Consider the following 27,962-nt stretch of genomic DNA (forward strand, 5'->3'; position numbering starts at 1 on the left):
TTTTTATGATAAAAATTTTGTTTCTTAAAAATTAACTTATGAACCGCTCCCTGGCGGTGGCGCCCGCATGCTCTGCATGTCCGCTTCCGCCGGCCCTGGTTGCACTACATAATTATTCAGAAGGCCTGGCTACAGGGAAGAATTCCAGATGATTGGAATAGAGATCTCGTAGTTCCCATCTATAAAAAAATGTAAATAACAGAATCAGAATTACAAAAGAATTTCCCCACATTGAGCGCTTTTTGGCAAAAAAAATGTGCACTTGAGAAAGGCGAAGAAAATTGTGGAAAGGAAGTTTGGAGAACAAGAAAGACAAAGACAATTGGTAGGAACATTGAAAACATCAGCTGCGTCCTGAATGGTGCCCTACAGAAGAAGTAAAACATTTCAGCTCTTTAGGCACAATTTTTAGTGAAGATGAAAAAGATGTCAATCAGATGAATAAATTTATATGGAATAAGAAAGAGGAAAGTCAAAACACTAAACTAGTAGTATATAAGGCAGTGTTCAAATTTGAGGGGGGGGGGGGGGGATTATAGGTTACATATGAGGAATTTGTTGACTTCGCTCTCTCTCCGTGAAATGTAGTTTCCCTGTAATACATGAAGGTTCCATGATGATTTCAGTTTCATCATACTGTTAAACATCTTTTCATTTGCATACTATCTTTGAATGCCTGATACCATGCACGTGATTGTTGCTCATTTTCATTTTTTCACTTCTGCCGGATTTCCTTGAGCAGCTGCTTCATATATGATTTTTCACCTGTTCGTGCTGTATTATTTCTCGATTGTAAGCATTCACAATCTACAATTTGACAAGAAAATAACAAATTCAGCATTGCTAAATTTTTTTTTTTTTCCAAAGAAAAGGCTGAATTCAAATCTTATGATTCTAAACCCAAGACGAGAAATAATTATTCCCTACCTATGAAATTTATTAAGTAGAGTGTAGATTCAAATCTACATTCAAATCATACGAAACTAATTTTATCATATATAATTCTTTTATATTAATTTTTAAAGGGTATATTAAATTATAAAATGACTTTTATAAATTACTTTTCTTTTCTCATTAATTTGTGAGTTCAACAAATCTTCATCATCGGCCGGTAGAGTAAGATAGGCTGAGAGTCAGTAGATAGTAGGAGAGGAAAATAAAGATAGAGTGCATAGTGGTTGAGTAGGTGAAAGAGGCCTCAGTTGACCTGTTTTAGCTGTTTGCTCCCCAGGGGCGTTTTTAAAACGGTCGTTGATTTTTCACTTTACAAAAAAGGAAAAATCCTAAAAAGGAAACATGTAACAAAACAAAAACAAAAAAGTACACAGAAAAGCAAAAATTGAAAGTTAAACTTAAAGGTGGAGGAAGGATCTGGCCCGAGTAATGCAGCTCACAAGAAACTGCACCGCCTCGCTGTAAGCCTTCGCCGCTCGGGTTCTCAGGTCCTCCCCCACCTGTGATAGCTGAAACCGGTGAAGCTGTGTACAGAAACCCCACAAGGTGGTTACTGTGTCTTTATTTTGTTGTGGGCAGTTATTATTCTTTTGGCCACCTCACTTCCCTTGGCCATGTCTAGTTTGCAGAGAGCTATGAAGAACGCCTAGGCTGCCTCCTCGTCTAAATCCTGGGATACCTCTACTTGCTCAGGGGTGATTTTGCTGATGTCATCAACGAAAATGTCACCCCATTTTGCACTGGCGATGTCAGATCCATGTTCTCCTGTGAGAAGGAGTTCAGGTTCTCCTATTTTTTTCATCGCTTCTTTGAATTTTTCCGCCATCCCTGGGATACCTCTGATGAGATGGCTGAGAGTCTCCCCTGCTTTCGCGTGAGGGACTTCTGGGTGGTCGGTCTCAGATACTTTTGCTGTTTTGGGCATTACCAACTCTTCTTCCTGTGGGCTTAATGGCTGTTTGGAGGTGTTAGTGTTCACCTCCATCTTTCCCTCTTCTATGTCTGTATTAGTATCTATATTGGTATTGATGGTTTCAATAGCGACTGTTTCTTCTTGTTGGATTTTACTGCTTGTGTTTTTTTCCCCTTACGGTTTTTCTTAGACGTGGAGGTATGGATTTCTGTTATATCAGAAGCAGCCTCGAAAGGAGGAGAGGCTTCCTGTGGTGCGTCATTTCCATTGCTTGGTGGAGTTGCTGGCGTGATTGCACCACCCATCCTCTCAGCAAGGGTTCTGGATGGGCATGTGTCCACTTTGTGGTCAATGACCCCACATTTCAGGCAAGCTGACTCTCAGTTTTCTTGGTTGTGGCCTGCTTTGAGGCAGTTTTTACATTTCACTCTAGGACAGTCCGCCCCAAGGTGAGTGAAAGCACCACATCTAAAACATTGTTTTTTTACACCAGGGTAATTTATCATTACTCTGGCGGATCCAATAATAATGAAGTTAGGAACGGGCGTTTTCATCTCGAGGGACTTCACCAGACTTCCATTTGGGGTTTTCTGCGTCATTTAGGACTTCCACCTTGTGTATAACGCCCCATTTCCCGAATATTTCGTGGATGATCTTTACATCCGTTTCAATATATTCTAAAGGGAATCTGGGGATTCGAAGTAGTTTGGTAATGCTCCCTACCAAAAATGGAACTATTGTTTTTCCATTACACTCGAATCCTGCAAGTAGTTTGTCTCTCATTAAGTAGAGTGTAGATTCAAATCTAAATTCAAATCATACCTTATAAGGACTGGCTTAAAGGGGCGAAGCAAGAATGTTTTTCATCTTCCCCGTTATCTGTAGAGGACAGTGTATGGATAAGGTGTTATTGAGCAATTAAAGCTCTGATCGTGGCAAGAGGGTAACAGCAATAGCCGAGCCTCAGTTAGAACTTCATTGGCTACAGCATTGCCATCCATTACCCTCCAAGGGTATTGGATTGAATGAATCCTTCCTTCATCAAATCATACCTTATAGTCCTTATAAGGACTAGCTTAAAGGGGCGAAGCAAGAATGCTTTTCATATTCCCCGTTATCTGTAGCGGACAGTGTAGGGATAAGGTTATTGGGCTATTATTAAAGCTCTGATCATGGCAGGAGGGTAACAGCAATAGCCGAGCCTCAGTTAGAGCTTCATTAGCTACAGCATTGCTATCCATTACCCTCCAAGGGTATTGGATTGAATGAATCAATCACCGTATGTGTAAGTAAAGGTGATATCTCAAAAATATCGGACGATCTCTAGGCCACTCATTCGTAGGCGAAAGACCGTCCAAATCTCAGCGTTGGTTCTACTCAGTGAAACTCGAGTACCGAGCAGAACCGCTCACTTTCCGAGGAAAATAATTCACCGGCAAGTACCCCTCAGCGGGCCGTGCCGGAGAACACTTTCCCCGGTAACTCAAAGTGCTCTCTTAGGGCAAAACCTAAGAGAGCGAACTCATTTACCCAGGATAACAGCAACAGCCGAACCTCAGTTAAACTTCATTGGTTCAGCATTGCCATCCGTTACCCTATATGGGCACCTCATATAAAATCAATCGACCATGTAAGTAAAGGTTCAATCTCAAAAATATCGGACGATCTCTAGGCCACTCATTCGTGGGCGAAAGACCGTCCAAATCTCAGCGTTGGTTCTACTCAGTGAAACTCGATTACCGAGCAGAACCGCTCAAATTCCGAGGAAAATAATAATTCACCGACAAAGCCCCTCAGTGGGCCGTGACGGAGAACACTATCCCCGGAGACTCAAAGTGCTCCCTTAAGGCAAAAACCTTAAGAGAGCGAACTCAAAAACTCGTCGCCCAAGGGGATAACAGCAACAGCCGAACCTCAGTTAAACTTCATTGGTACAGCTTTGCGTTGCTATCCATCACCCCCAAGGGCATTAATGAACCAATCGACCGCATCTCACAGTCGATTGATTCCAAACAAGCCATCAAATCATAGTCCTTATAAGGACTGGCTTAAAGGGGCGAAGCAAGAATGCTTTTCATCTTCCCCGTTATCTGTAGAGAACAGTGTAGGAATAAGGTGTTATTGAGCTATTAAAGCTCTGATCATGGCAGGAGGGTAACAGCAATAGCCGAGCCTCAGTTAGAACTTCATTGGCTACAGCACTGCCATCCATTACCCTCCAAGGGTATTGGATTGAATGAATCAATCACCGTCGATTGATTCTCCCCCCATCAAATCATACGAAACTAATTTTATTATATATAATTCTTTTATATTAATTTTTAAAGGGTATATTAAATTATAAAATGATTTTTATAAATTACTTTTCTTTTCTCATTAAAATTAATTATTTTCAAAATAAATATTAACTTAACATAATATTTTATACTAGATATTTAAAAATTTTGCGAATAAATATGAATATTTCACTTATATACATTAAATAAAAGCTGTGCAGGGAAGTCCTTTTTTTTTTTTTAATTGCATGCTTAGAATCGTTCATGCTTTGTATACAAAAACCGTATTTCCTTCACATTTCATTAGAATTGAAATTATTCTTTAATTTTAGACGAATCATTATCTTTTAGAAGTTTACTATTCATTATAATTCAATCTCATAAACAGGATGTATGAATATTGCAGCTAAGTTACCCGTCAGAGGGCGTAATGACGCCTTCACAATGAATTGTAATTATAACGTTAAATTCTGAGGTCACTATAGCAACCACTGCACATTTCATGACAGTGTTTTGTATATAATAAATCGTGTATTCCAAATGAATTTACGGGTGCCCTGAGTGAGTGACTTACATCCGTTACCATATCACTGTACAATAGAAACTTTTTAATTTCCAGAACACGTAAATAAAACTTGTTTGTAATTTGATTTTTTAATCATTCCCCACAGATGTTAGGATTAACTTCATGGCCTTGGCTTTTGAGCATGTTCACTTACAAGGCCAACTATCAGTAGGGTGGGAAGGCTGATGTATTCGCAGTATTGCTACAGCTGACAATGCTACTATGGTAGATGTTGCGTCACGTGGTACAAACAGGTGACGGATTGAATCCACCTTAGGCAATATTCGTCACCTTGGCTATAACTAGAAAAGAGGAAATTTTTTTTTGTGTGTAAAAACTGAACTCAAAGGGTAGTGGATCGTACAACGCACGTTACAAGTTAAGCAACACAACAGTTCGTTTCGACACTTGCAAAACCCTAACACCAAAAGAGCAAGAAGGGACATGCTTCAATAGGAAACATAATACAAAAGGTTTGTTTCCTGTACAGGAAACAAAGATGTAAAACAAAGGATCTCGTTACTTGTCTATCTTGCTTCAGAATCGGGAGCCGGAAGAGAATGATGGTTGCAAAAGGGTGATTTATGGGAGGACATACAAGAATAATTGTGGTGTATTGACGCCAAGTCACTCATAAAACAATGCAGCAGCCACTAAACATCACTTGATCAACTAAGGAAGTAGTTTTCCTTTTCAAATCAGATAATTTACGCACTCATGTTATTACCTCCCACTACATGGCGAAATTCGCCTCAACTGTAGTACAAGTTTAAAGAAGAAAATGGGATTGTGTAATATTTTTTACTTTTTTGTTGTACAATCTTGTAGCTTTTCTTTATAGATGGATAAATCAGGTAGTTTCCATGCTAATGTATTTTTAACATTTATATTCTTTTGTAGATATTTCTAAAAGGATTGCACATCGTTACTCCTAAAAAATATCATAAACATAAAAGGCATTTTCTGCTACTTTAAACTATACTGATTTTTTTTTTTTTTTAAAGCATCGAAGTAAAATGCATGAGTAAGTATCCACGTAGTTTGACAAGCGTCACTTCTAGAGCATGCAGTGAATTAATCACAGATATCGTTTGGAGATGTTATCCATGCTATTATACCCGTATTTAGGTGAGTTATAATAGCTACTATGTGCAGTTAGTTTTTGTTTTTTAATTCCTATAAGATTCTATAAAAAACCTTTTTATGTAGAAAATAATTTAGGATTATTTTAATACACCTTTTTTTTTCACGAATGACGCCTGTATAAAATTACATCCTCTGTGGTTGTTTTTTATTGTATATCGTATACGGGTTAGAAAAGGTAAATATTCCTCAAAAAAAAAAATTAATAATTTTTGTTCAGGAATCGGACGTTGCAAGATCCAAGTGGCACCACTATTGCCAAGTATTCTCAGGACAATCAAGCGATCATTAAAATTGTGAATAAGCATCAGTGCAGAACGATCAAGTTGGTGACATCACTGAACAGCAAACTATTAAGTAGACTGGCACAGATGACACAACGCAATTGTAATTCTGGTAAGAAAGCAAGTTATAAAACACTCGGTTTGCACACTGTAATCTAAATGATCTGCACATACACTTATATAAAAAAGTAACAGTTTTCATATTAAAAAAAAAAAAAACGTAACTTCTTGAACAATTTTTAATTCAAAAGTAAGTCTAGTAGTGTAGTTTGAAATCGAGAAATAATACCAGGACGTAAGAGAAAGAATTCCCAGCCATTAATTGGAGAAATTCACATATAAAGATAATAATGAACTGTTTGGATTTCTTTTGCAAGAGTTTCTTGCTATTTTTATCAATCGCAAAAGATGAACACACATTTCCAAAGTACTTAAATCTGATATCAACTGTCCTTCATCCAAAATTTAAAACTAATAATTGCTTTACCGAAATATACAACCAAAAGATTTTAATTTGCCATAGCTTAATATTGTAATGGAGGATATTATGGATCCATCCATATTTTATAGCCAAAAATAAAAATAAACAAGTTTTATTAATTTATTTGGTTATAAAATATGGATCCATAATATCGTTTATTATACTAATAATTACTTTTTTCTCTCTATTCAAATAAATGCTGATGAATTTGGTAACTCAGGGGTCACAACTAATAGGGGACTATTAGTTGTGACCCCTGGGGGTAAAATGTGATTTGCACAGTCCGAGTGTTCTTGTATAAATCTTTGGAACAAATTTCCACATTTATATTATCAAATGTCAACGACTTCATGATAGAAATAAACGGAGTGTATAAATATTTAGCAACAATTTGATTTTATTCGTTCCTTCTGTATTTGCGTCGTATTTAGGGCATTTGAAGACATCAACATTTTAACATCGCAGATTTTGCAAGTACAATAATTAGTATTTGCAAAATCTGCGAAGTACGTTACCGCTTGGTAAAATAATGAAAGCAAAAATATCACAAAAATGCAAAATTTTAATAAATGCAATAAGCTTAACTGAGAAATTGCACCTTAAAACATTGTTTCACATTACAGTATTACGTTCTGCGACTCGCCTAGCGTACATAATACTGTAATTTTTGCACAAAACCAGTTTGAATTTTGAAAAAAGTGTTTCTGCACACTGCGATGTCTTCTTCCTTGAGAAGTTAGCATCTTATTTGTACTTTTTAAGAGAAAAAGATCCAAATAAACATAAAAGAAACGGCTAAAGTAAACCCACGGTAGTAGTCAACGAACAAATACCGGAAGTGAATGTATCTTGTTCCGTTAACCAGTTTTAAATTTTTTTTTTTTTTTTAAATTTCCTGAATAATTGAAAGTAATAAATAGGAAATAGTTCGCATTTTCATGCAATATTTGTACAGATTTTTATCTTAGGAATACGAGATTAAAAATGGAATATAATTTAATATAACTGATTTTTTTTTTTTTTTTTTTTAAATAACAATGCGATTAACTCTTCTGCCAACTCACTTGCCAATAGATTTTCACTGTTTCATTGACCCATACGTTAATAAAATACAATTAAAGTTAATTTTAAAATTTCCAATGACTGCATCTCATTATTAGTATTGTTAACATTTTACAGTTTTTCAGCCAAACGATCTAATTAATTAGCTTCCTAGTTATGTTAATGTGTCTATAATAGCCTAGCGAAACTTATTAAATAGGACAAAAGATTAAAATCGTACGCTTGGGTATTTTTGCCATAGCAAGCTCCATATGCACGTGATTATCGATGGCGTGCATTTTAAATATATATGTAGAAAAGAAAAAAAAAAATCCTAGGTATCATTACTCCTTTTAAATAATAATATAATCACAATCATTATCTTACAGACTTAAGTGGAAGGCGAAATCATTACCGTAACCAATTAAATCAGCTACAATCAAGTCGCATTTAACTCCGTTATTTCAAAATACGTGAATTCAATTAAAATGACACAGTTTTCATTCTGTTCTTCCTTTCAATGAGAAATTAATTGAATTCTGAAGAATATACTTAGTCCAGTACGATTAAATGTGATATGGGGTTATAATTATAATAATTCATTTTTATTCTTGTTAAAAAAACTTCTGAAACAGAAAGAGTTAAGATAACTCTATTCAATACACAACTTTTCAAATAATAATTACTTAAGATTTCCCCCACCCCCTCCCGTAATCTGACTTCTTTTAACCCAAACAAATCCTAAAGTTTATTGTTCAGAAATGCATGTATAAAGACGACAAACTATATAAAAGAAAAGGTTAATAAATTAATAGTTATACTTAAATGCATGCTACGAGGAAGAAGGCGTGTTTATACATGTCTAGTCCTTCATTGTTCATAATTTGTTTATTTTTTTAGTGTATATTTATTGTTGTATTCAACAATATGCAATAAATGCACCGTAAAGATCTGAACATTGTTCCTCTTTGGCAACAAGGAGAGCAAATAATTATAAAGGTCAAACGATTCTCATGTTTCCCATATTCTTTCTGCAATTTCTTACGCAATAGGGAATAGGGTCAAGTAGCTCTTTATATTGCTGTCTTAGTGAATTGCAAGAAAGAGATTGTCTGAAGGTATCGTAATGGCGCGTGAAAACTGTGGTACAACGACCAGGAAATTTGTGTGGCGTCTTCGAGTGTGTACAGCAAGTACCTTCAGGGGATTTGTGCAGGTTTTCGGCATCTGTGTTAAAGCGGTAAGAAGGAGGGATGAAGAATAGAGGGGGGGGGGAAAGGATGATACTCCCATTTTGTTTTGTGCTGTCATGACCAGAATTGATCACATTCGTAATACTCAGGAAAAAAAAAAAAAAAAAAAAAAACAGTGATGTGGTTTGCAAACGATCTTTTAACAAAGGTATTCGAAACAATGGATATGATACACATACGCAACAATAGACAAGAATAATACATTAGATTTCATGGGAGAGAAGAGTACAAAATGTATTGTACTCTTTGAACCTAAACTTTTGCTTTCAGTTGATTTCCTGTACACCACATAGAATGAATAAAGAAATAATAGAAGAATAAAGAAACAATATCACAAAATACATGAACGCCTATGAGAGAGGGGGAGAGAGAGAGAGAGAAAAGGAACAATTCTGGACAATGCCAAAAATGAATGAACATGAGTTGAACGAATGTCATTCAAAAATAGGCAGAAAATTAAATAAAAAAATTACTAAATAAAGACAACATAACACAATGTCTTCACAAGGAACTAAGAATATCTGAGTAACTCTTTTGAGAACAATTTTTGTAGTAGTTAGGAATTCATTGAATTATATGACACTTTGTGACATGGCAAAGACGCTTAAAATCTGGGAGAAAAAAAAAAACGGTTTTGTTAATGTATTGACTAACCTGGGGGGGAAAAGCATCATCAATTACGTTTTTGATATCCCTGTTTTGCAGTATATAAAAAAATTGTCTGTAGAGATGACAAAAAGCCTCCTAAGATCAGTTCTCTTAATCTGGTTTGGAAATATCTAAAATTCGAGTTCTTCCATGCGCCACACGAGCAACGTCGTGATGGATGTCATTATACATTGGAAATTGAAGTTTCTGAACACAAATGCAATAATTGATTTGTGCACACGTGTCCATATACAGTACTGCAGTATGTTTACTCCTTTGCCTATCTCTATTACATCTGAATGAGCTCCTATGAATACTGTCAAGTTTCCGTTATTCTCGACAGATACCTTTGACCAATTGCTGATGCAGCCTTCTATTTCACGAATATTGTAGCTCATCAGTAGATGTCATACATCGTTTAAAATACGCTGTTCAGTCAAGGATAGCAGAAACCTACGCGAATAATTATCCATAAAAACTGTGGAAAGTGCTTATAAAAACACAATAAAAAGTTAGTGTTTCAGATAATAGCCATTCTCATTCAAATACTCATCGGAAATATAAAAAAACTATCGATAAAATATTACAGGAAAAGATCAAAAATGCATCCATCATACAAAACAGCTAATGCAAAGAAAAACATTTTTACTGTAATTGTTTCAAATTTTACAATAAAATTGTAAGCGCCTCTAGTGGAGATTATGTAAAGCAAAATATACATACTTTAGAAAATGTTCTAAACAATGAACAAAAGGCTAGCGCGCGTATCATTGCAATGAAATAACTAAACAATGTACAAGAGAAAATAAGAAATGAATTGACATTTTTAAATATATATATAAAAAAAAAATGCAGTTTCTGGTCTGTTAGGCCTCATCTAACACATCTAGTGAACCAGTTCACTAGACATATCTCAAGGTTAAAACATCAAGTATTAGTGAAAAAATGGAAAGCATAATACGCCCTACAGAAAAAAAAAAAAAAGTCTATTCTACATGAAAAACTCCTATGGAATTAAGATTATGTGAATATAACGATGCCTCGATTCGCATAAACTTAATTTCTACTGATGCATTTGGAATCTCTTGTAATTGTGGGTTCTGACAGTGTTGTTCATGTTAATGACCTGGTTCGCGTGCTAGCTTCGGCCATCGGCTTTGTGCAGCAATAAACCAGAACTACTAAATATAGAAACTGATTACTGGCAGGGAAAAAAAAGGAGTGTTAGAACTATGCAGGGAATTAACTATGGGATAAACAATCAAGTTTTTTTTTTTTTTAGGATGTAGATTGATCTTTATTCAGGGATAGCACTGGAGTATAATCAGTGGCTGTTCGTGGCTTGAAATCGTGGGAGTGCTGCCACTTTCGAAATATACATACACGCTGTAAGTACGCGTATACGTGTTTGGATAAAATATCAAAATTATGATAAAAATTAAAAAAAAAATTAAACATGAAAAAGTATTGTTTATTATCGATGAAATTATACAGTTTAGTATAATTCAAAATTACTTGCAAATAAAATCCATTATCATAACCCCAGTAACGTTCTAAAATAAAAACTATAACAAATGTTATGTCTTTAATTGTAATGTCTAAATATTTAAAGAGACGGAGTAAACACGATAAGCACTACGAACACTCTACTACTGGTGCAAACTGCATATAAACAACAGTGGAACTGCGCGACAGACAGTGCCGCATTACGCTAATAGCTCGCCTCTCACTATGACGTGCATATGCTTGCGCGCGGAGCAATATGACACTGTGGTAAACACAGTGCTGCTAGCGTCCTTCGCCCACCTAAGTGCTACAAGATGGATTTTTATTATTTTTTATATAAAATAAGAAAATTGTATAGGATTGTTCATGATTAAATTAAATATTACAAGCAAATATAAATAAATATATTTATATATCGAGAAAAACTGGGGATGCTGCAGTTCCTACGCACAAGCCTCCCCTGAGTATAATAATATTTATTGATAGCAACGAAAAGAGAGAAACTAAAATAATTCATGAATATCATTATGTAATTTTACTTATTCTAGATCTACTGGTGTTAGATTTACTATTATTTTTCTGTAGGCTATTCAGTATCTTGTTTAAGTGTTTTCGATATCATTGTTGTTTTAAAAATAACCAGAATGACAACGCCATACGACGATAAAACAATGAAAAATAATTGCTCATTTTTATTGTTGATATGAGCAACTTCCATTTTTTGTTCATGTTTCTCCTTTCCATTGTTGTTATGTTATTGTTATCTATTATCAGGAAAGTAATTCTTCTTAATATTGTTGGAAAGTTACATGTTTTTCCATCATCGACTGCTATTTCTAAATCATCAGTTTCGCACATTGTCTATTGTTCTTATCTATTAAACATTTTTATTGTTGTTAATTGCATTTGCCACTTTTAGCATTGTAAGTTATTGTTATTAAACATAATATTACTGAAAAAATGACTGTCAATAATGTCAATATTGGAATCGTTATCCCTGCTTGATTAAAATTCACAAATAATAAGGTTAGACATGCTACGTCTACGCAATTACTTGAACAACTTTCTGCAGCTGTACACACTAATGAAGATATTAATAGACTTGAACTAGTAGTGGGGGCTTAGCGTCCTATTTACTCTCTTGCTAGGTCTTTTCTTTCCTCCTTCAACCTCTCTGAAATTGTCCTCTTTTTTTTTCTCTCTCACTTTCTCTGCATCTTAATGTCTTCCTTCACGCTCTCTGGTGATCTCAGGAGTGCTCATTATTCTAACAATTCACTTCGAAAACGAGCCAATTGCTCCATTGAAAGCAAGTCACTTCCGGGATAGATTTATTTCCTCCACTATCTTTTTTTTTTTTTTTTTTTTTTTTTTAACTGGGAAAAATGTTGCAACGCCCAACTATTGTGGCTAACATCCACCAAATTTCAATTGTTTTTCATCCCCTCGGCTAATGATGGTGGGCCACCCATATGTTTTTGTTTGTTGTTCTTCGTCATTGTGTTTATAAATCCAGGAAGTGTCAGTTACGCCAGCCAAAACAACCTTTTTGGTACAATGTCACAGAGAAGGAACACAAACAATGGACTGATTAGACAAAACCTACCAGCTGGAAGTATATTGTGCAAGGTGGGCGAAGAATTAGACCAATCTGTAAGGAAATGGAAAGTATCTGTGTTAATACAATGTTGAGAAGTATTATTGACTCGGTGTTAAAGAAATATCCTCGGTTTTAATCTAACAGAATCGGAAAATTCGTTCCAAAAATATACAAAACAGCTAATGCCAAGAAAAACATTTTTAACGTAATTGTTTCAAATTTTACAATTCTTGTAAGCGCCTCTAGTGGAGATTATATAAAGCAAAATATACATACTTTAGAAAATGTTCTAAACAATGAAGAAAAGGCTAGCGCGCGTATCTATGCAATGAAATAACTGAACAATGTACAAGAGAAAATAAGAATTGACTTTTTTCTAAATAAACAAAACACTTTCTGGTATGTTTCTTTTGTATATGGAATTCATTTTTTGTTCTACTAATTTGTGGTAGTCAATAAAATAAAGGAATTAAGTGATTCCGGTGAACCATTCTAGAAATAAAACGAACTGCTTAAAATAAATATTGTAACAACTCTACCAGAAAGTGTTTTAGCTAAAAGATGTCTGGGAAAAAAAAAAAAAAAAAAAAAAAAAAACATAAGCGGAAGTGCCGTAAGTTGTGGTGAAATTGACATTGAGGCCACTCGGCCAAAAACTGAATATATTACAGTACTATTACTAGCGGGGCCAACTTTCCCTGTAAGAAACTCGGGATACAACTGCTGCCTTCAAGGCGGAGGGGGTCATATTCCGGTTGAGGGAGAAAACTACAATTACAGGTGAATGATTCTTACAACAACTTCTATATCCGGTACTCACTCTACGCTTGAAGGTAGTCTAACTTCCTCAAGATGTACTAAATATATGTTTTGAAACAATTTTTTTTTTCCTTAATACGATTTAATATATTCTGTTTATCAATATCATTGTTGCAGTTCATAACCTTTTGGATATATCTTACGGTCAAGAAACTGTATTGGAATGATATCTGTTATTACGGAATGTTAATTAAATCAAGACTTACTTACTATTTAAGCATATTTTCCACAAATACTTATACATGCAAGGCAAATGGTGTTTAGATACTTTTCCCCGTTACGCAACGGATAATTTCTAAGGTTGGGGGGGGGGGGGGTCTTTCACACTGCGCTCGTCCCAAATAAGCTTCTATCATACAGAGCGTGATGAGTAGCAAAGAAATTTCCTCCTGAAGAAATTGGATATTTTTCTAGAAGGAAAATTGTTTTGAGGACAGAAACGACAAATAATCTTAATCCCATCACGTAATTTTTTGAATGCATGCACAGCATTTTGAAATTTGATTAATGAGAGATAATTTGTCCGTACATTTTTTTCCCCCTCTCCAAGCCACTGAATTCGAACGGACCCAAGTCTAGATGTGTAATGTTGTATGAAATTAATTTAACATTTTACTCTACTTCGCATTCTACTACAGAAACTACACATAGATTAAAAAAATAATAATAATAAATTTTAGGAATTGAGAAGATGAGTTTATTTGTAACCTTTTTTATCTACCTGTGATTTGAATAAAAGTTAAGATATAAGAAGTATTAGGGTTGAAAATATGTTGAATGGCCTTCAGGCAATGCCTATTATTATAAGTAGTGAATTTTCATTTTAAATAAAAAAACATTTCTTAATCTCCAAAGGAAAAATTAATAAACATATAACGAGGATATTAAAGATTCATCATCTTTTTATAGTCAAATAAATTGAAACTTGAAAAATTCGAAACTTTTATGACAATATAACATTCAACCTCTGAGTTGCCGTATATTCAGATGCCATTTTATATTAGTGCATCGATTACATTAAACTAGTCTTAGCTTGACAGCTTTCGAATTGTTTCTCATCAGAGACACGCAGAAACCCAAGAGGGCAAAAACTCTCTAATCTAATCCATGGCAGTCTCATATCAGAGAGTTATACTGATAAACTCTGGAAATTTCTCAAATTTAGACATCTGGCTATAAAAAAGATAATGATCTTTAATATCCTCATTAAAATTTATCTATATTCTCAAACTAAGGATATTAAATTTTGATATCTTAATATTGTACTTATACACCTATCAAGAGCTCATATATATACAAGTATTTAAATACTAAGCATATAAACATAACTACATTAAGGAAAAAATTCCAGTTAAAGAGAAGAGTTATTTATAAACGATATGAGATAAAAAAAAATTGTGAAACTTTCTCCTTAAAGGTCATATGTTAATTGATAGAGGAAAGTAAGGTGAAAAAGCTAAATTTATGAAAATTATAATAGTGACACTGAAATTTCATTGTTCTGTGTTTCGTTTCAGTAAATAAAGAAAACTGTGGCTCTTCTAAAATGCTATCAAAATGCCTTGAGTTAATTCTTTCAAAGCATTTTCATAGTTTATTCTGTTCTAAAAATATTTTATTAACAATTTCTAAAGTATTTTTTCATCCTGTCTGAAACACTTGGCCGTGATTACCCCTGAAAGATATGGGAGCAAAAAAAAAAAAAAAAAAAAGAAAAAGAAAAAAAAAAAAGTTCCCCCCCCCCCCATCCTTAGGAACCAGCTAGAGAACATTCACAAGAACAGACAAGATTAATTGGTCTTCATATTCTTCCTTAACATAAAATTACACGACTCGTTAGAAAATATTTATTTAAAAATAAAATAAATTCTAATTAGTGAGCGGATTACCTATCGAACCAGAGTATTTAAAATGCCATGTAGAAAGCGCAGGACTCTTTAAACAACGTGAATTTTTACTTAATTCACTTGCAATTCCAGTAGTTAACGATTAAATAAAAGAAGGGTGGTAGATGATTTTTATCGTCTCCGGTGTGAAACTACCACCTTGTTTATTGGAGACCTAAGTGGCTTGGAAAGGTCGATGATTGGTCTGTATATACAGTAGGGCTTCCGGATTAATACAATTCTTAGTCCACACACAATACTAAGGTACGGTAGGTTTACAGCCTTTCGTGGATGTAATTGATAAAAAATATACATCCTTTGGTTGACAATGACTTTCGAAAACACTCGCAACACGGCGCTCAAGTAGTATCTGTTGTTGTCTTAGAAACAAACTTATGACGTCAGATTTATAAATAAAGTAAACCTAACAATAATAAACATGCAATTTTAAGTAAAATTTCAGATCAGGCTTTAAATCAATCTGAAAGTTAATTTGTAAATCTACATGCAGGAAACTTAAAAGCTATAGAGAAGCATAGCTATTTGAAGTCAAGGTATTCCACCTGAAAGAGGGAAGCAATAAAAAACGGAAGCCACCTTGATCTTTTCCTCAATAGTGTAAAAACTTGAACTTCTTTGTGTATTACTTCTTGGAATATTCTTTGTATAATATTCAGACGTGACTACTGCAGCGACCAACCCGGGCTCTCCTTCCTCTCGGTAACCATCGGCATTTTATGAAATGGATCGAATTCTATAATCTGGGATTAGTGAGAAGTACTTAAACTGTTTTGCTATCCTGATTCCGAGTCTTAACTGGCATTCATTTCCATCAGGAACAATCCAACAACCTACATGTTTATGAGACTGTGGAGTTACTTTATTGCGAGACATAATTCTTATATGAAAGCTGTCCGGTAACCTCTTAGGGAATTAGCAAGTTTAAGAAAATAATATTACATATATTGTCTGCTAAATATTACGATACGCAAAATGAGTTATGCTGATAATGAAATAATAAACATAACCAAAAAATCTGACATTAACTTGTAGTTTTTGGCTTCCATCCAACCACGTTTAGTAGTCAGAAGATTTGAAACAATACAAAATTGTGCGTTTAAAAATAGCAACAATCACGTAGTATAAAAAAACCAAAAACGATTCTCGGTTCATTGTTGTGATGAATGACGTCACAATACAGGAGTGTTTTTAATTTTGTAATAACGTTTAACTGTAAGTAATAGCTGATGGAAAATCGGGTAGTTATAAACATGGGATATTTATCCCATGCTTCTCCACTCAATGGCATTGTTTCAATTTTGTAAATCATTTCCATTTATTTTTAATATAAATATAAGCATCATTATTTGGCACTTTTAATAAATAACTGTTTATCGGTGTTATCGGGTTCCTTATTTTTATTTTGTTATCTTTATCTATTCAAATCTAAATCTCTGTTACTCTGCAGTAACAGGGATTTAGATTTCTCTTTCCATTTTTTTTTTTTTTTTTTTTTTTTTTTTTTTTTTTTTGTCGTGGAAAAGAAACAGCGGACACTTCCACTCTGACGACCGTTGTTGGGTTTTAGGATTTCACTTAACTTCTCCCAACCTAGTAAGTTTTTAAGTTTTCGTCATTAGGAGTTTGCTCAAGGAAATCAGAGGCTGGTGAATATTTTTTTCGTTTAGTTTTTTTTCTTATCGGCGAGGGAAAAAATGGTTGAAACCAGCTTCATCATAAAATCTCCGGTTAAAATTGATTCTTGCGTGCCAAAAGCAAATTCTGTTATCTTGCACATAGTTGGTATGATAACGAAAAAAATGGCGCTATTTCCACTTTCGCCATTTTTCTACTTTTATGGTGACTTTAAGGGATCGCTGAAGGTTCTTTAATTCGGACTGGGATAGAACTTGTCTGGCCTTATTCGCGTATATTTGTCAACCGAAAGATCAGTACGCCAAAGTAAACTCTCCGTCAGGAAGATATCGGATTCAATCCGAAACCAAGAAGATTCGTGGATCCAATTCAGTGCATTGTACCCGCGAATCTTCTGGATTTCTGCTAATAGCGGCATTGTGATAGCTTGTCTATTGAGCATCAACTTTAGCATGAGTTGTTTGTCTTAAAATGTAAATCCTGAAAAGGACCGATAGTTTTGCGCTTTATTGCTATCTACAATAAAAGATTCCAATAATGTCCAATCCCCAATCAATTGCGAGTCTGATATCGAGCACTTCCAAGTTGCATAATCTTTGAATATGAATTACCCTGGAGTTCTAGTGAGAACTCAAGTTTCAAAGAGTGCTGTCGAGTCAGCAATATATAAGCGAAAGCATAGTTATTAACATGATGCTATGATCCCATCTGGTGGAGGAATTGTTGACGCATATTTCCCTTTCTGAAATGCAATAAATGACGTTGACTCCTTAAGACAGTGCTACGCATATGGAAGCTAATAGGTTGGTGTACCCTCTGCTTCTAGTATTCTCCTTTACGTAGAAGTATTTGGATAAGGAGGAAATGGTAATTCCCTCTTTATCCTAGCAACGCGTTGGATAGATGCACTCGAATGGGTCAAGATACAAAAACTCATGAAACACGGACATCAGACTCACAGTTGATGTGTACAGGAATTAGTTTGTGTTTATCATTTTCATAACTCATGCATTCAACGAATGAAAAACACTCCTGTTGTTTATCTTTTCCTTATCAGATGTACAAAAAAAAAAAAAAAAACCTGGAAATCCATCTAAAAAATGCGTCTATAGAGGGCAGAACGACAACAACTGTAACCTCGGTAGATAAAGAGCTGTCAGACCGCATGATTATCCATTTTCAGCCCAATATATCTACTGATCTTTCAAAAGATCATTTCTCAGGAATAAGGATGGCGTATTTTTGCATGCATGAAAAATAAAAAAGCAGCGACACCAACGGACAGGCTTTGAAACAAAGAAAGGAGAGGTTAACCCTAATTATGGTTTCCATTCAAACAAGTTTAAATATAAACACGCAATTTTCTCTTTCTCTATACGTGTGGTGAAGAGTAGAAACACAAACCACTTCGCTTGACCATTGCGTGGGTGATAGCGCCCTCAGGCGGAATGCACGACAATGTAGGCCAAACGCGTTAGGGTTAGCAAGTAGTTAGATTTTAGACACGAACAAGTACATGCGAATGTGGAAGTATTGCAATGATCCTCATCTGCCAATGCTGTAAGAAAACTGGAGTACCATTAACTGGTGGCACACATAGGTAGCGACACGAGACACCTCCGGGAGGGGAGAAAGCCGCTAAGACGTCGTAATTTATGGGAGGAAATTCAAGTACTTCTAACCTAAATGGTAATAATGGAGTTGGAATATTTTTTCCTCCTTGGCTATTCCCACTTTGAATGTTTTTGAAACAAAATTAGAACAAATTTGCTTTAATTTATGTAAAAAAAAAAAAAAAAAAAAAAAATTCATTAACCTTTTTTTTTATTATTATTATTATTTTTTAAGTTCTTACTTGCTGTACAGGGGAGAATTGCCCACACTGGCATAGGGCAGACGCCAAACTTATCCACAGAGGGAACAACATCGAAATAACACCACTATGAAAGGGGAAGCTGTCCCTCTCGCCCTGCCTCCTGTTCTTTGACGGGAATCCTCGAAGTTATCCGTTTTCTTGATTCTCGGGACCTGCCCGACACTGTTTCAGGGATTTGAATCACTTCAAGGGGCTCACCTGTCGTTCACAAAAGGCGACCTAAGAAAAAAAAAAAAAAAAAGATTTAGAATGCACATTTCAATGACAATACATTAAAAGTATTACAGTACAAGGATATTTTTTTCTTTTTGTACACTTTGCGGTAAGAGCAAGAAACCTTTGAGGAATACATACACGTCCGAAAAGCTTCCATATGCAGATCCTTATTGCAAAAGGACTAAATGTCACCTCTTGCTCGTCTACTCGACACATTCCGCCGATGACAAAATCAGCGATGCAGCTCCTGACCTCCCCACCCCGGTTTCCTAATATCTGTGCCGAAATTCTGAAGACCTAACTCTCTCGACATACAAGAGCACCCATCCAAGTAGTGGGTACTTAAGGATGCAATACTCGTGTTGAAATACGAAGAGGAGAGAATATAACGTGGCTATAATATTAGTGTTTAGGATTCATTTGAAGTGGAGGAAGAAAATTAATCGTATATAAGTATCAGAAGTATTTTTATAGTTATGTTAATTTTCATTTCAAAATGTGACTGATGGTTAATGAATTCACATACGATTTAATTGATTTCTGAAAGGTATTAAGAAAAGATGTGTATGCAAAGAAAATATATGCAAAAACACGACCTCAATTTTGTTTTAATCTTTTTCCACCAGGTGGAGCTAATTCAGCAACTGTGTATAACTGTGTCGGTAGGCCACGATATATTTCATAACAATGGTATAAATCTCTCTCACACACACACGTTTACATTTATTTTTTCATTAAAAAAAATTCAGGCCGCTTTGTTTATAAAATCTCTAGACTTCTAATAAGTATTAAAATATTAATGATAAATATCTTTTTGTTTCGGAGAATACTGGAAGAGGGCGTTAAAGTGCAAATCTCTCAGGGGAGAAAATACGTATTTGCTGTTGATTTTTAATTAATAGTTTAAAGTAATTGTTCTAATAGTGAGAAAATGTCAATTCAGCTTTGATTCGCTATTAATGAAGCAACAAACCTTTTGGGTAGCAGCGAAACCAAACGATTTTGTTAGATTAATAAAAAAATAAAATTATATTTTTTGGCTTGTTTTCCGTGTCATGCGCAGTTACAAACATTACGTAGAAATATTTACGTAGCAAATATTTAACGCCAAGATTTCAGTATGACTGATTTTTCGTTTAAATTTTATTCAATTCTAAATTATTTTGAATGTATAAATAAAGAAATATACCGCTGGATTATGTAAAATAACAGAAATATGAACCTACTTAGTTTAAGTCGTTATAAAAAAAATATTTAAATTTTTTGCTTCCTGTTGAAGAGGGAAAATATTATGCTGTATGAATTCGTTAATATAAAATTATTTCAAAACGAAGTTTTCTAAAAAAACGTTCTGTAACTATTAAAATAAATTAACATTTTTCATTCTTATCTTGTTAGATAAATATATTAAATTTTGTTAAACCATAACATAATCACACCAGTTTATATCAAGCAAAACTATTGTTGATATTTTAAAGAAGGAATGCATCTACCATCTCAAGATCAAAAAAGCCCCAAGTCCGGATGGCATCACTAATCAAGTACACCACGCAAATCCATAGCACATCTTGCAAACATCATAAACTCCATCCTCAAATGGCAGCACTTCCCCCAGTCATGGAAAATAGCTGACATCATCCCAATTCACAAACTAGGCAAAGACCCACATCTACCTGAAAATTACCGTCCCATCAGCCTGCTATCCAATTTAGGGAAAATAGCTGAGAAAATCATCCTCATCAGACCCCAAGATCATGTCAACCAATTAAATATCATTCCAGAAGAACAATTCGGCTTCCGTCAAAATCACAGCACCACCCATCAAATCCATAGACTGGTAGAATACATCACCACAGGATTCAATTGGAATCAACACACTGGAGCTGTCTTCCTAGACATCTCAAAGGCCTTCGATAAGATCTGGCACAAAGGCCTCCTCTACAAACTTATCATCGCTAACCTTCCACTAAACATGATACACCTGATCAAATCATACCTCTCAAACAGGAGGATGCAAGTCAAAATCAATGAAACAGTCTCAACCCAACTGAAAATCCTCGCTGGAGTTCAAGGATCACTGCTAGCCCCGATCCTGTTCAACATCTATATGGCAGACATCCCTCAAAATCCTCTCACGTCCACCATCGCCCTTTATGCTGATGACACGGCTATTCTAGCTAGATCTCGTCAACCACTTCTCGTCACCAAAAGCTACAAGACACCATCCTGAATCTAGAAAAATGGTTTAAAGACTGGCGACTACAATTAAACCCCCCAGAAAAATCACAGCGATACTCTTCACAAGAAGACGAGCATCCCCCAAAGGAGACATCACCCTGTTCAACTCTAAAATTCCCTGGAAAACTGAAGCAAAATACCTAGGAATACTTCTCGATAAGCGATTATGCTTCAACAGCCACATCAAGAGCATATGCACCAAAGCTTCAAAAATTATCGCCCAGCTATACCCCTTGATCAATAGACACAGCAAACTATGCTCAACAAATAAAATACTACTGTACAAGACAGTGATCCGTCCCACAGTCATATACGCCTCCCCAGCCTGGAGCCATACCTCCAAGACAAACATCCTCAAGCTACAAAGACTACAGAACAAATGCCTGCGAATGATTCTGGACGCCCCGTGGTTCATCAGGAACGCCCAGATCCACCGGGACATAAATATCCCCTACATCTCTCCACTACTACGCTCCCTAGCAGAAAAATTCTTTATGAAGACATCTATCCATCCAAACCAACTGATACAACAAGCCGGAAACTATGACGGTAATGACTACTGGAAACATAAAAGACCGAAAGCCATCCTAACACCCAACGACGAATAACCACTTCTGCCCACTCAGGGCGAGCTAAAATAGCTCACAAATCTCTCCCATCACTGCTCCCGAAACAGACAACAGGGAATATGAAAAGCGTCAAGCTTCACCCTCTGCGCCATATATGTCCTGCTTCCTGCATCTAGTGTTTATGGAGGGCTAGAAATAGAACTTCCAGGGTAACAAATGGCAATGCTGTAGCCAATAAAGCTTTAACTGAGGCTCGGCTATTGACGTTACTAGAGCTTTTAGCTCAATAGCATCCCATCCACACAGATTTTCTTCATTCAGAGAACGGGATATAGAGTCAAGGACTCAGTCCATCGCCCAGTTCTTTTAATAACTTAAGATCTAGTGTTTATATTGGATTCAAGATGGCGGAAGATGAATACCGGCATAATGGTTGTTGTTGCGAAGAAAATTTTTGATTTCAGTGGTGATTAGTGAGTTTTAGATTTTGTGAATCTTCTTTGATAGCGGAATGCAAGGTAAGACTTTGACTTTTAATGCAATTTTCCGGCCCTAGCCCGTTCTCTTCGCCATTATAAATATATATATTTCTCAGAATTTCTGCTGGCAGGTCTATAGACCTGCGGGATTTCTACTTGCGCTCATACGCAATTCCCCAATCACCACCTATTAGATTTAACAACGAACAGAACAGATATGGATAACTTTAATGATCTTCCAGATCATCTAAACAAAGATCAAGCAATAACACTATTTAAATTATTGCTTAAAAAATTCGATACGGAATGGCCAGGTTTCCTAAACCTGTGCACTCAACCAGATGAACCCGAAGTTCCTCCCTACCTGAGAACCACAGTCAGACAGACTTCACAGAGGAACACACGAATAAAAGACGCAGAACCGAGGATGATCATATGGAAAACGAAACACCCTCAAAAACAGTGCCGGAAAAAAAAGGAAAAGGTCCCCCTGGTAATTCTCCGTGAAAAAGAAAAATGGACCACAGTTGCAAGAAACCTGAGAGAACATAACATTGACTACTCCTGGGCCAGAAACACCGACGAAGGAGTAAAAATTCAGCCAACAACAGTCACAGACTACAGAGGGATAACAACAAAGTACAGTACCTCACCTTCGCACTAAGCAGCGAAAGAAATCTCAAGGTTGTACTGCGAGGTGTCACTGAAGGCATTACCTCCGAGGAGATCGTGGCAGACCTCACCCAGCAGGGCCTAACACCAATCAAAGTCAGCCGGATGCTTAGATCTGATAAACGATCGATGCCATTAGTATTAGTTGAGATCCAGAACATGCAAAGACGAATTTACGACATTACTGCGGTCTGTGGACTTAAGATAACAACAGAACCACTTAGGAAACGGGCATCAGCATGGCAATGCCATCGTTGCCAAAAGTTTGGCCATGCCCAACGACTATGTAAAGCGAGTTCAGATGCCTGAAGTGTGGTGAGAAACATCAAACCATTAGATGCTCAAAACCAAGATCCACACCAGCCAAATGTGCCAACTGTGGTGGATGCAACCACCACCCCTTAAATCACGGAAATACAAAATCCGTCCAACCTCCCCCAATCTGGACCACTCAAAGCATCTCAGATGCACAGTCATCAAACCAACAAAACCCTATCCACAAAAGTCAGGAATGGGCTCAACCTCCCACCAAGACCTATGCAGAAGCAGCCCGCCCAAAGGACACAATGCAGAGCAATCAAATAGGCTCTAACATCACAGCAATACTGACTGCCTCGCTAGCCACTATGCTGCAGGAATTCAGCAGAACAAACCCAACTCCATCCTTCACAAAGAGATTCCTGCAAGGAACCCATTCCATACCGACAGCACTCAATAATGAATAAAACAAAAGTAAAACCCAACTCGCTTCTAATTGCAGCCTGGAATGCCAACGGCCTCACCAACAAGACACTAGAACTACAGGAATTAGCACAAAGACACAACCCGGACATAATGTTGATCAACGAGACCCACTTAAGACTTGCCAAGAACCCAAAAGTGAGAGGATACCGAATGGATAGACTCAGCACCAGGGGGGGAGGCACTGCCATCTACATCAAACCATACCTCCACCACAATGCCATATCCAACCCACAGACTACCAACCTGGAGACTACAGGAATACAAGTCCACACAAACAATGCTAGAAGCCTCAAGATATATGCCCCCTACAACTCACTAAGCAACCCTCTATTGACAACAGACCTGGATGGCACCTCTTTGGCACAACAGACCCCACCATCATAGCAGGAGACTTGAACGCCAAACACACAGCATGGTTCAGCTCCACCAACAACAGAAGTGGACGCATTCTACACAACTACTCAACACAGTTGTGGTAGCAGGACCCACTGAGCACACTCATTACAGCCCTCATGTCAGATCAGATGTACTTGACATAGCTATCCTTAAAAACATCAGTTATCAGTACCAACTAGAGACGATCAATGAACTATCATCTGGCCACAACCCAATCCTGATCAAACTTGGCACGCAAGACCAACTGGCCCCCCCAGCACATCTTCATATCATGGGATAGACTACCCAAAATCCTACCAGAATACATTGGCCCTGTACCCATCATCGACAAAAAAGAAGAAATAGATGAAGCAGTAAGCAATCTAACAAACCAAATCAAAAAAGCACTAGAAGCAGTCACCACAACCAATCACCCAACCAGACGGTTCTCAGAAAACATCATGGCCCTCATCAGAACAAAAAACAAAGCCAGGAAAAGATACCACAATACAAGAGCCCCACAGGACAAGAAAACATTGAACAACAAAGTCAGAAAAGCACTTCAAAAACCACAGGAATCAGGATTGGGACAATAAACTGTCATTACTCAACCCAGAAGATCACACAATATGGAAATTTCTGAAGATCCTGAGCACCAAACACAACCCTCTACCCCCCCCCCCATGCAAACTGCACATGGAACGGCGCACACTGATAAAGAAAAAGCAAAAGCAATAGCAGAAAACCTAGAAAAACAATGCAGCCCATCATATGACAACATAAACATCACCCACATATATGAAGTCCACCAGCAGGTCAAGCGTACCTTAAGGCAGACCTCAGACAAACCAGACAGCATCACCCCCACTACTCCAATGGAAATAACACCATCATAAAACATCTAAACAACAAAAAAAGCTCCAGGTCCAGATGGAATTACAAACAGAATCATCAAAATACTTCCTCGAAAGGCTATTGTGCACCTGGTTAACATAACCAATGCAATACTGAGGATACAACACTTCCCCACTACATGGAAAACAGCCGACATCATACCAATAAAAAAGCCAGGAAACAATCCACAACTCCCCCAAAGCTACCGTCCAATAAGCCTGCTTTCCAACCTGGGAAAGATTGCTGAAAAAATCATCCTCTCAAGACTACAAGAAAAATCAGACCAATTAGCAATAATTCCAAACGAACAATTTGGCTTCCGCTGTGAACACAGCACAGTGTAACAAATACACCGACTAGTGGAGCATATCACTCAAGGATACAACTGGAACCTTCACACAGCTGCAGTCTTTCTGGATATTGCCAAGGCCTTTGACAAGTTATGGCATCAAGGATTACTCTACAAACTCATTCAGGCCAACATTCCAACAAACCTTACTCATCTAATAAAATCATGCCTTACTGACAGACCATGCAGATAAAAAATAAATGACACCATCTCAACTAGGCTCCAAATCCTGGCAGGAGTACCACAGGGATCCCTGTTGGCTCCTTTACTTTTCACAATCTACGTGGCCGACATTCCACAGAACCTGAGGACTACCATCACAGCCCTATTTGCTGATGACACAGACATAATGACAAGATCTCTCCGCTCACACCTGGCGATCAGTCGTCTCCAGGACACCATTACAAATCTAGAGAAATGGTTCTCGGACTGGAGGATACAAGTAAACCCCATCAAAAGCTCAGCTATACTATTCACCAGACGCAGAGCCTTCATCCAAGATGACATTCAACTCCTCGGAAAAAAGATACCATGACAAACAGAAACCAAATATCTTGGAGTACAGCTGGACAAAAAGCTAAATTTCAACAGCCACATCAAGCTCATAGGCACAAAGACATCCAGAACCATAGCCCACTCTATCCCCTGATCAATCGCAACAGCAAATTGGATACACGCAACAAGCTGCTACTAATCGGATGGTAATACGATCAGTAATCACATATGCATCCCCTGCATGGAGTCACACATCCAAATCTAACATTCGAAAACTACAGAGGATACAAAACAAATGCCTGCGGATGATCTTGGACACCCAATGGTTCGTCAGAAACACATAGATTCACAGAGAAATTGGAACTCCTGACATCCGTTCTCTCCTCCATGACCATGCGGAAAAGTTCTTCAGCAAGGCACACTCTCATCCCTACCCATTAATCAGACTAGCTTCCAGTTATAGTGAACATGACTATCACAAACATAAAAGACCCAAGGCAATGCAAGCCAGTAACGTTGTTGTATCTAGTGTTTATAAATTATATTATACGGACAGCTGTAAGTGTTAAAGTTTAAAAAATTTGGTTTAATAGAAAATAAAAATTGTTCGGATACCTCTTGAAAAAAGAGGAGCGAAACCTGGTTGGAAGTATAGGATCATTTTTAGGATCCAATTGAAGTGTCGGAAAAAATATGTGCTATACAAGTGTTTGTTGAAGTATTTTTAAGTTTTTATACTGATAAAAAAAAAGTATTTCAAATTTCAGTTTTTTTTTAACAAAAATTATAACTATTAAAATGAATTTAGATTTTTCATTCTGGACCTGTTAAAAAAGAAAATTAAAATTTTGTAAACAATGGAATAGGCACACCAGTTTGCATCGAACAAAAAGCTTGCACAGAAGAATTCGATCGGATTCATTCAATCCAATACCCTTGGAGGGTAATGGATGGCACTGCCTGTAGCCAATGAAGTTCTAACTGAGGCTCGGCTATTGCTGTTACCCTCCTGCAATGATCAGAGTTTAATAGCTCAATAACACCTTATCTCTACACTGTCCTCTACAGATAACGGGGAAGATGAAAAGCATACTTGCTTCGCCCCTTTAAGCCAGTCCTTTTAAGGACAGAAAGCCTTGGTAAGTAAAAAAAAGTCCTTTTTAGGACTTCCAGGGTAATGGATGGCAATGCTGTAGCCAATGAAGTTTTAACTGAGGTTCGTCTATTGCCGTTACCCAGCCATGACTAGAGCTTTTAGCTCAATAACTCTCCATCCACACAGATTTTCTTCATTCAGATGACGGGATAAAGAATCAAGGACTCAGTCCATCGCCCAGTTCTTTTAAGAACTTTAAGAACAGAAAGTCTTGTCTAAAATACGTCTAAAAATGTCTGATATTTTATTGTTTTTCTAATTGAGTGGCATTTAGTTTTAAGAAATCTTTGACCTATATTTTTATTTTCAAATAAAATTCTTATGTTACTTGGACTGCCCTATTTTTTATATCACAGATGACTAACCTGTTTTTAATTTCCACTTTAACAGTTTCATATTCATTTTATGCAAATGAATAATCTGAACTCGATTTCCAAGTAGCTGTAGTGTCCTCTGTAACACATTGGGAAAAGATCGCATGTCGGGATATTAAGATTGTAAATATATATATATTTGGACGAACAGGTTTGAAAACATTCATTCGTGAATTTAAAATGGGGAAAGATTAGAAGGAAAAATAATATATTATGTATTACTGTTCAAAGCTTTCAAATAAGAGGAAGGCAAAGGCATGACTTTTCTGTCCTATTTGTTAAGTCCTTGGCCAAGACAGTTTTGGTTACATCACAATCATTATTTCTAAGCCAAGTTATCATTGGGTAATTTTTCACATTTCCAGTTGGTTGAAATCACACTTGTATATCAAGCACGAATTATGACCTTTTTCCTACTTGATTTCAAGATTTTCATGACGATATGTTGGACTTATTTTACGATAAGCAATGTCAGTGTTAACAACATCATAAACACGACA

General features: G+C 36.4%; 1 protein-coding gene across 1 annotated transcript in view; it reads right to left on the reverse strand.

The window, feature by feature from the left end:
- Nucleotides 1-18,984, reverse strand: part of LOC150095302 (A disintegrin and metalloproteinase with thrombospondin motifs like) — a 74,506-nt gene extending 55,522 nt beyond the window's left edge. The window contains exon 1 of the mRNA XM_090410640.1: nucleotides 18,881-18,984. Coding sequence (XP_090266766.1) covers nucleotides 18,881-18,952 — 72 coding nt within the window. The 5' untranslated portion in view covers nucleotides 18,953-18,984. The remainder of the gene's footprint in view (nucleotides 1-18,880) is intronic.
- Nucleotides 18,985-27,962: the final 8,978 nt, after the last annotated feature.

This window comes from Typopeltis vanoorti, chromosome 20 (genome assembly GCF_054136105.1).
Source record: "Typopeltis vanoorti isolate ZY-2024b chromosome 20, IOZ_Tvanoo_1.0, whole genome shotgun sequence".
In the NCBI taxonomy this organism is placed as follows: Eukaryota; Metazoa; Arthropoda; class Arachnida; order Uropygi; family Thelyphonidae; genus Typopeltis; species Typopeltis vanoorti.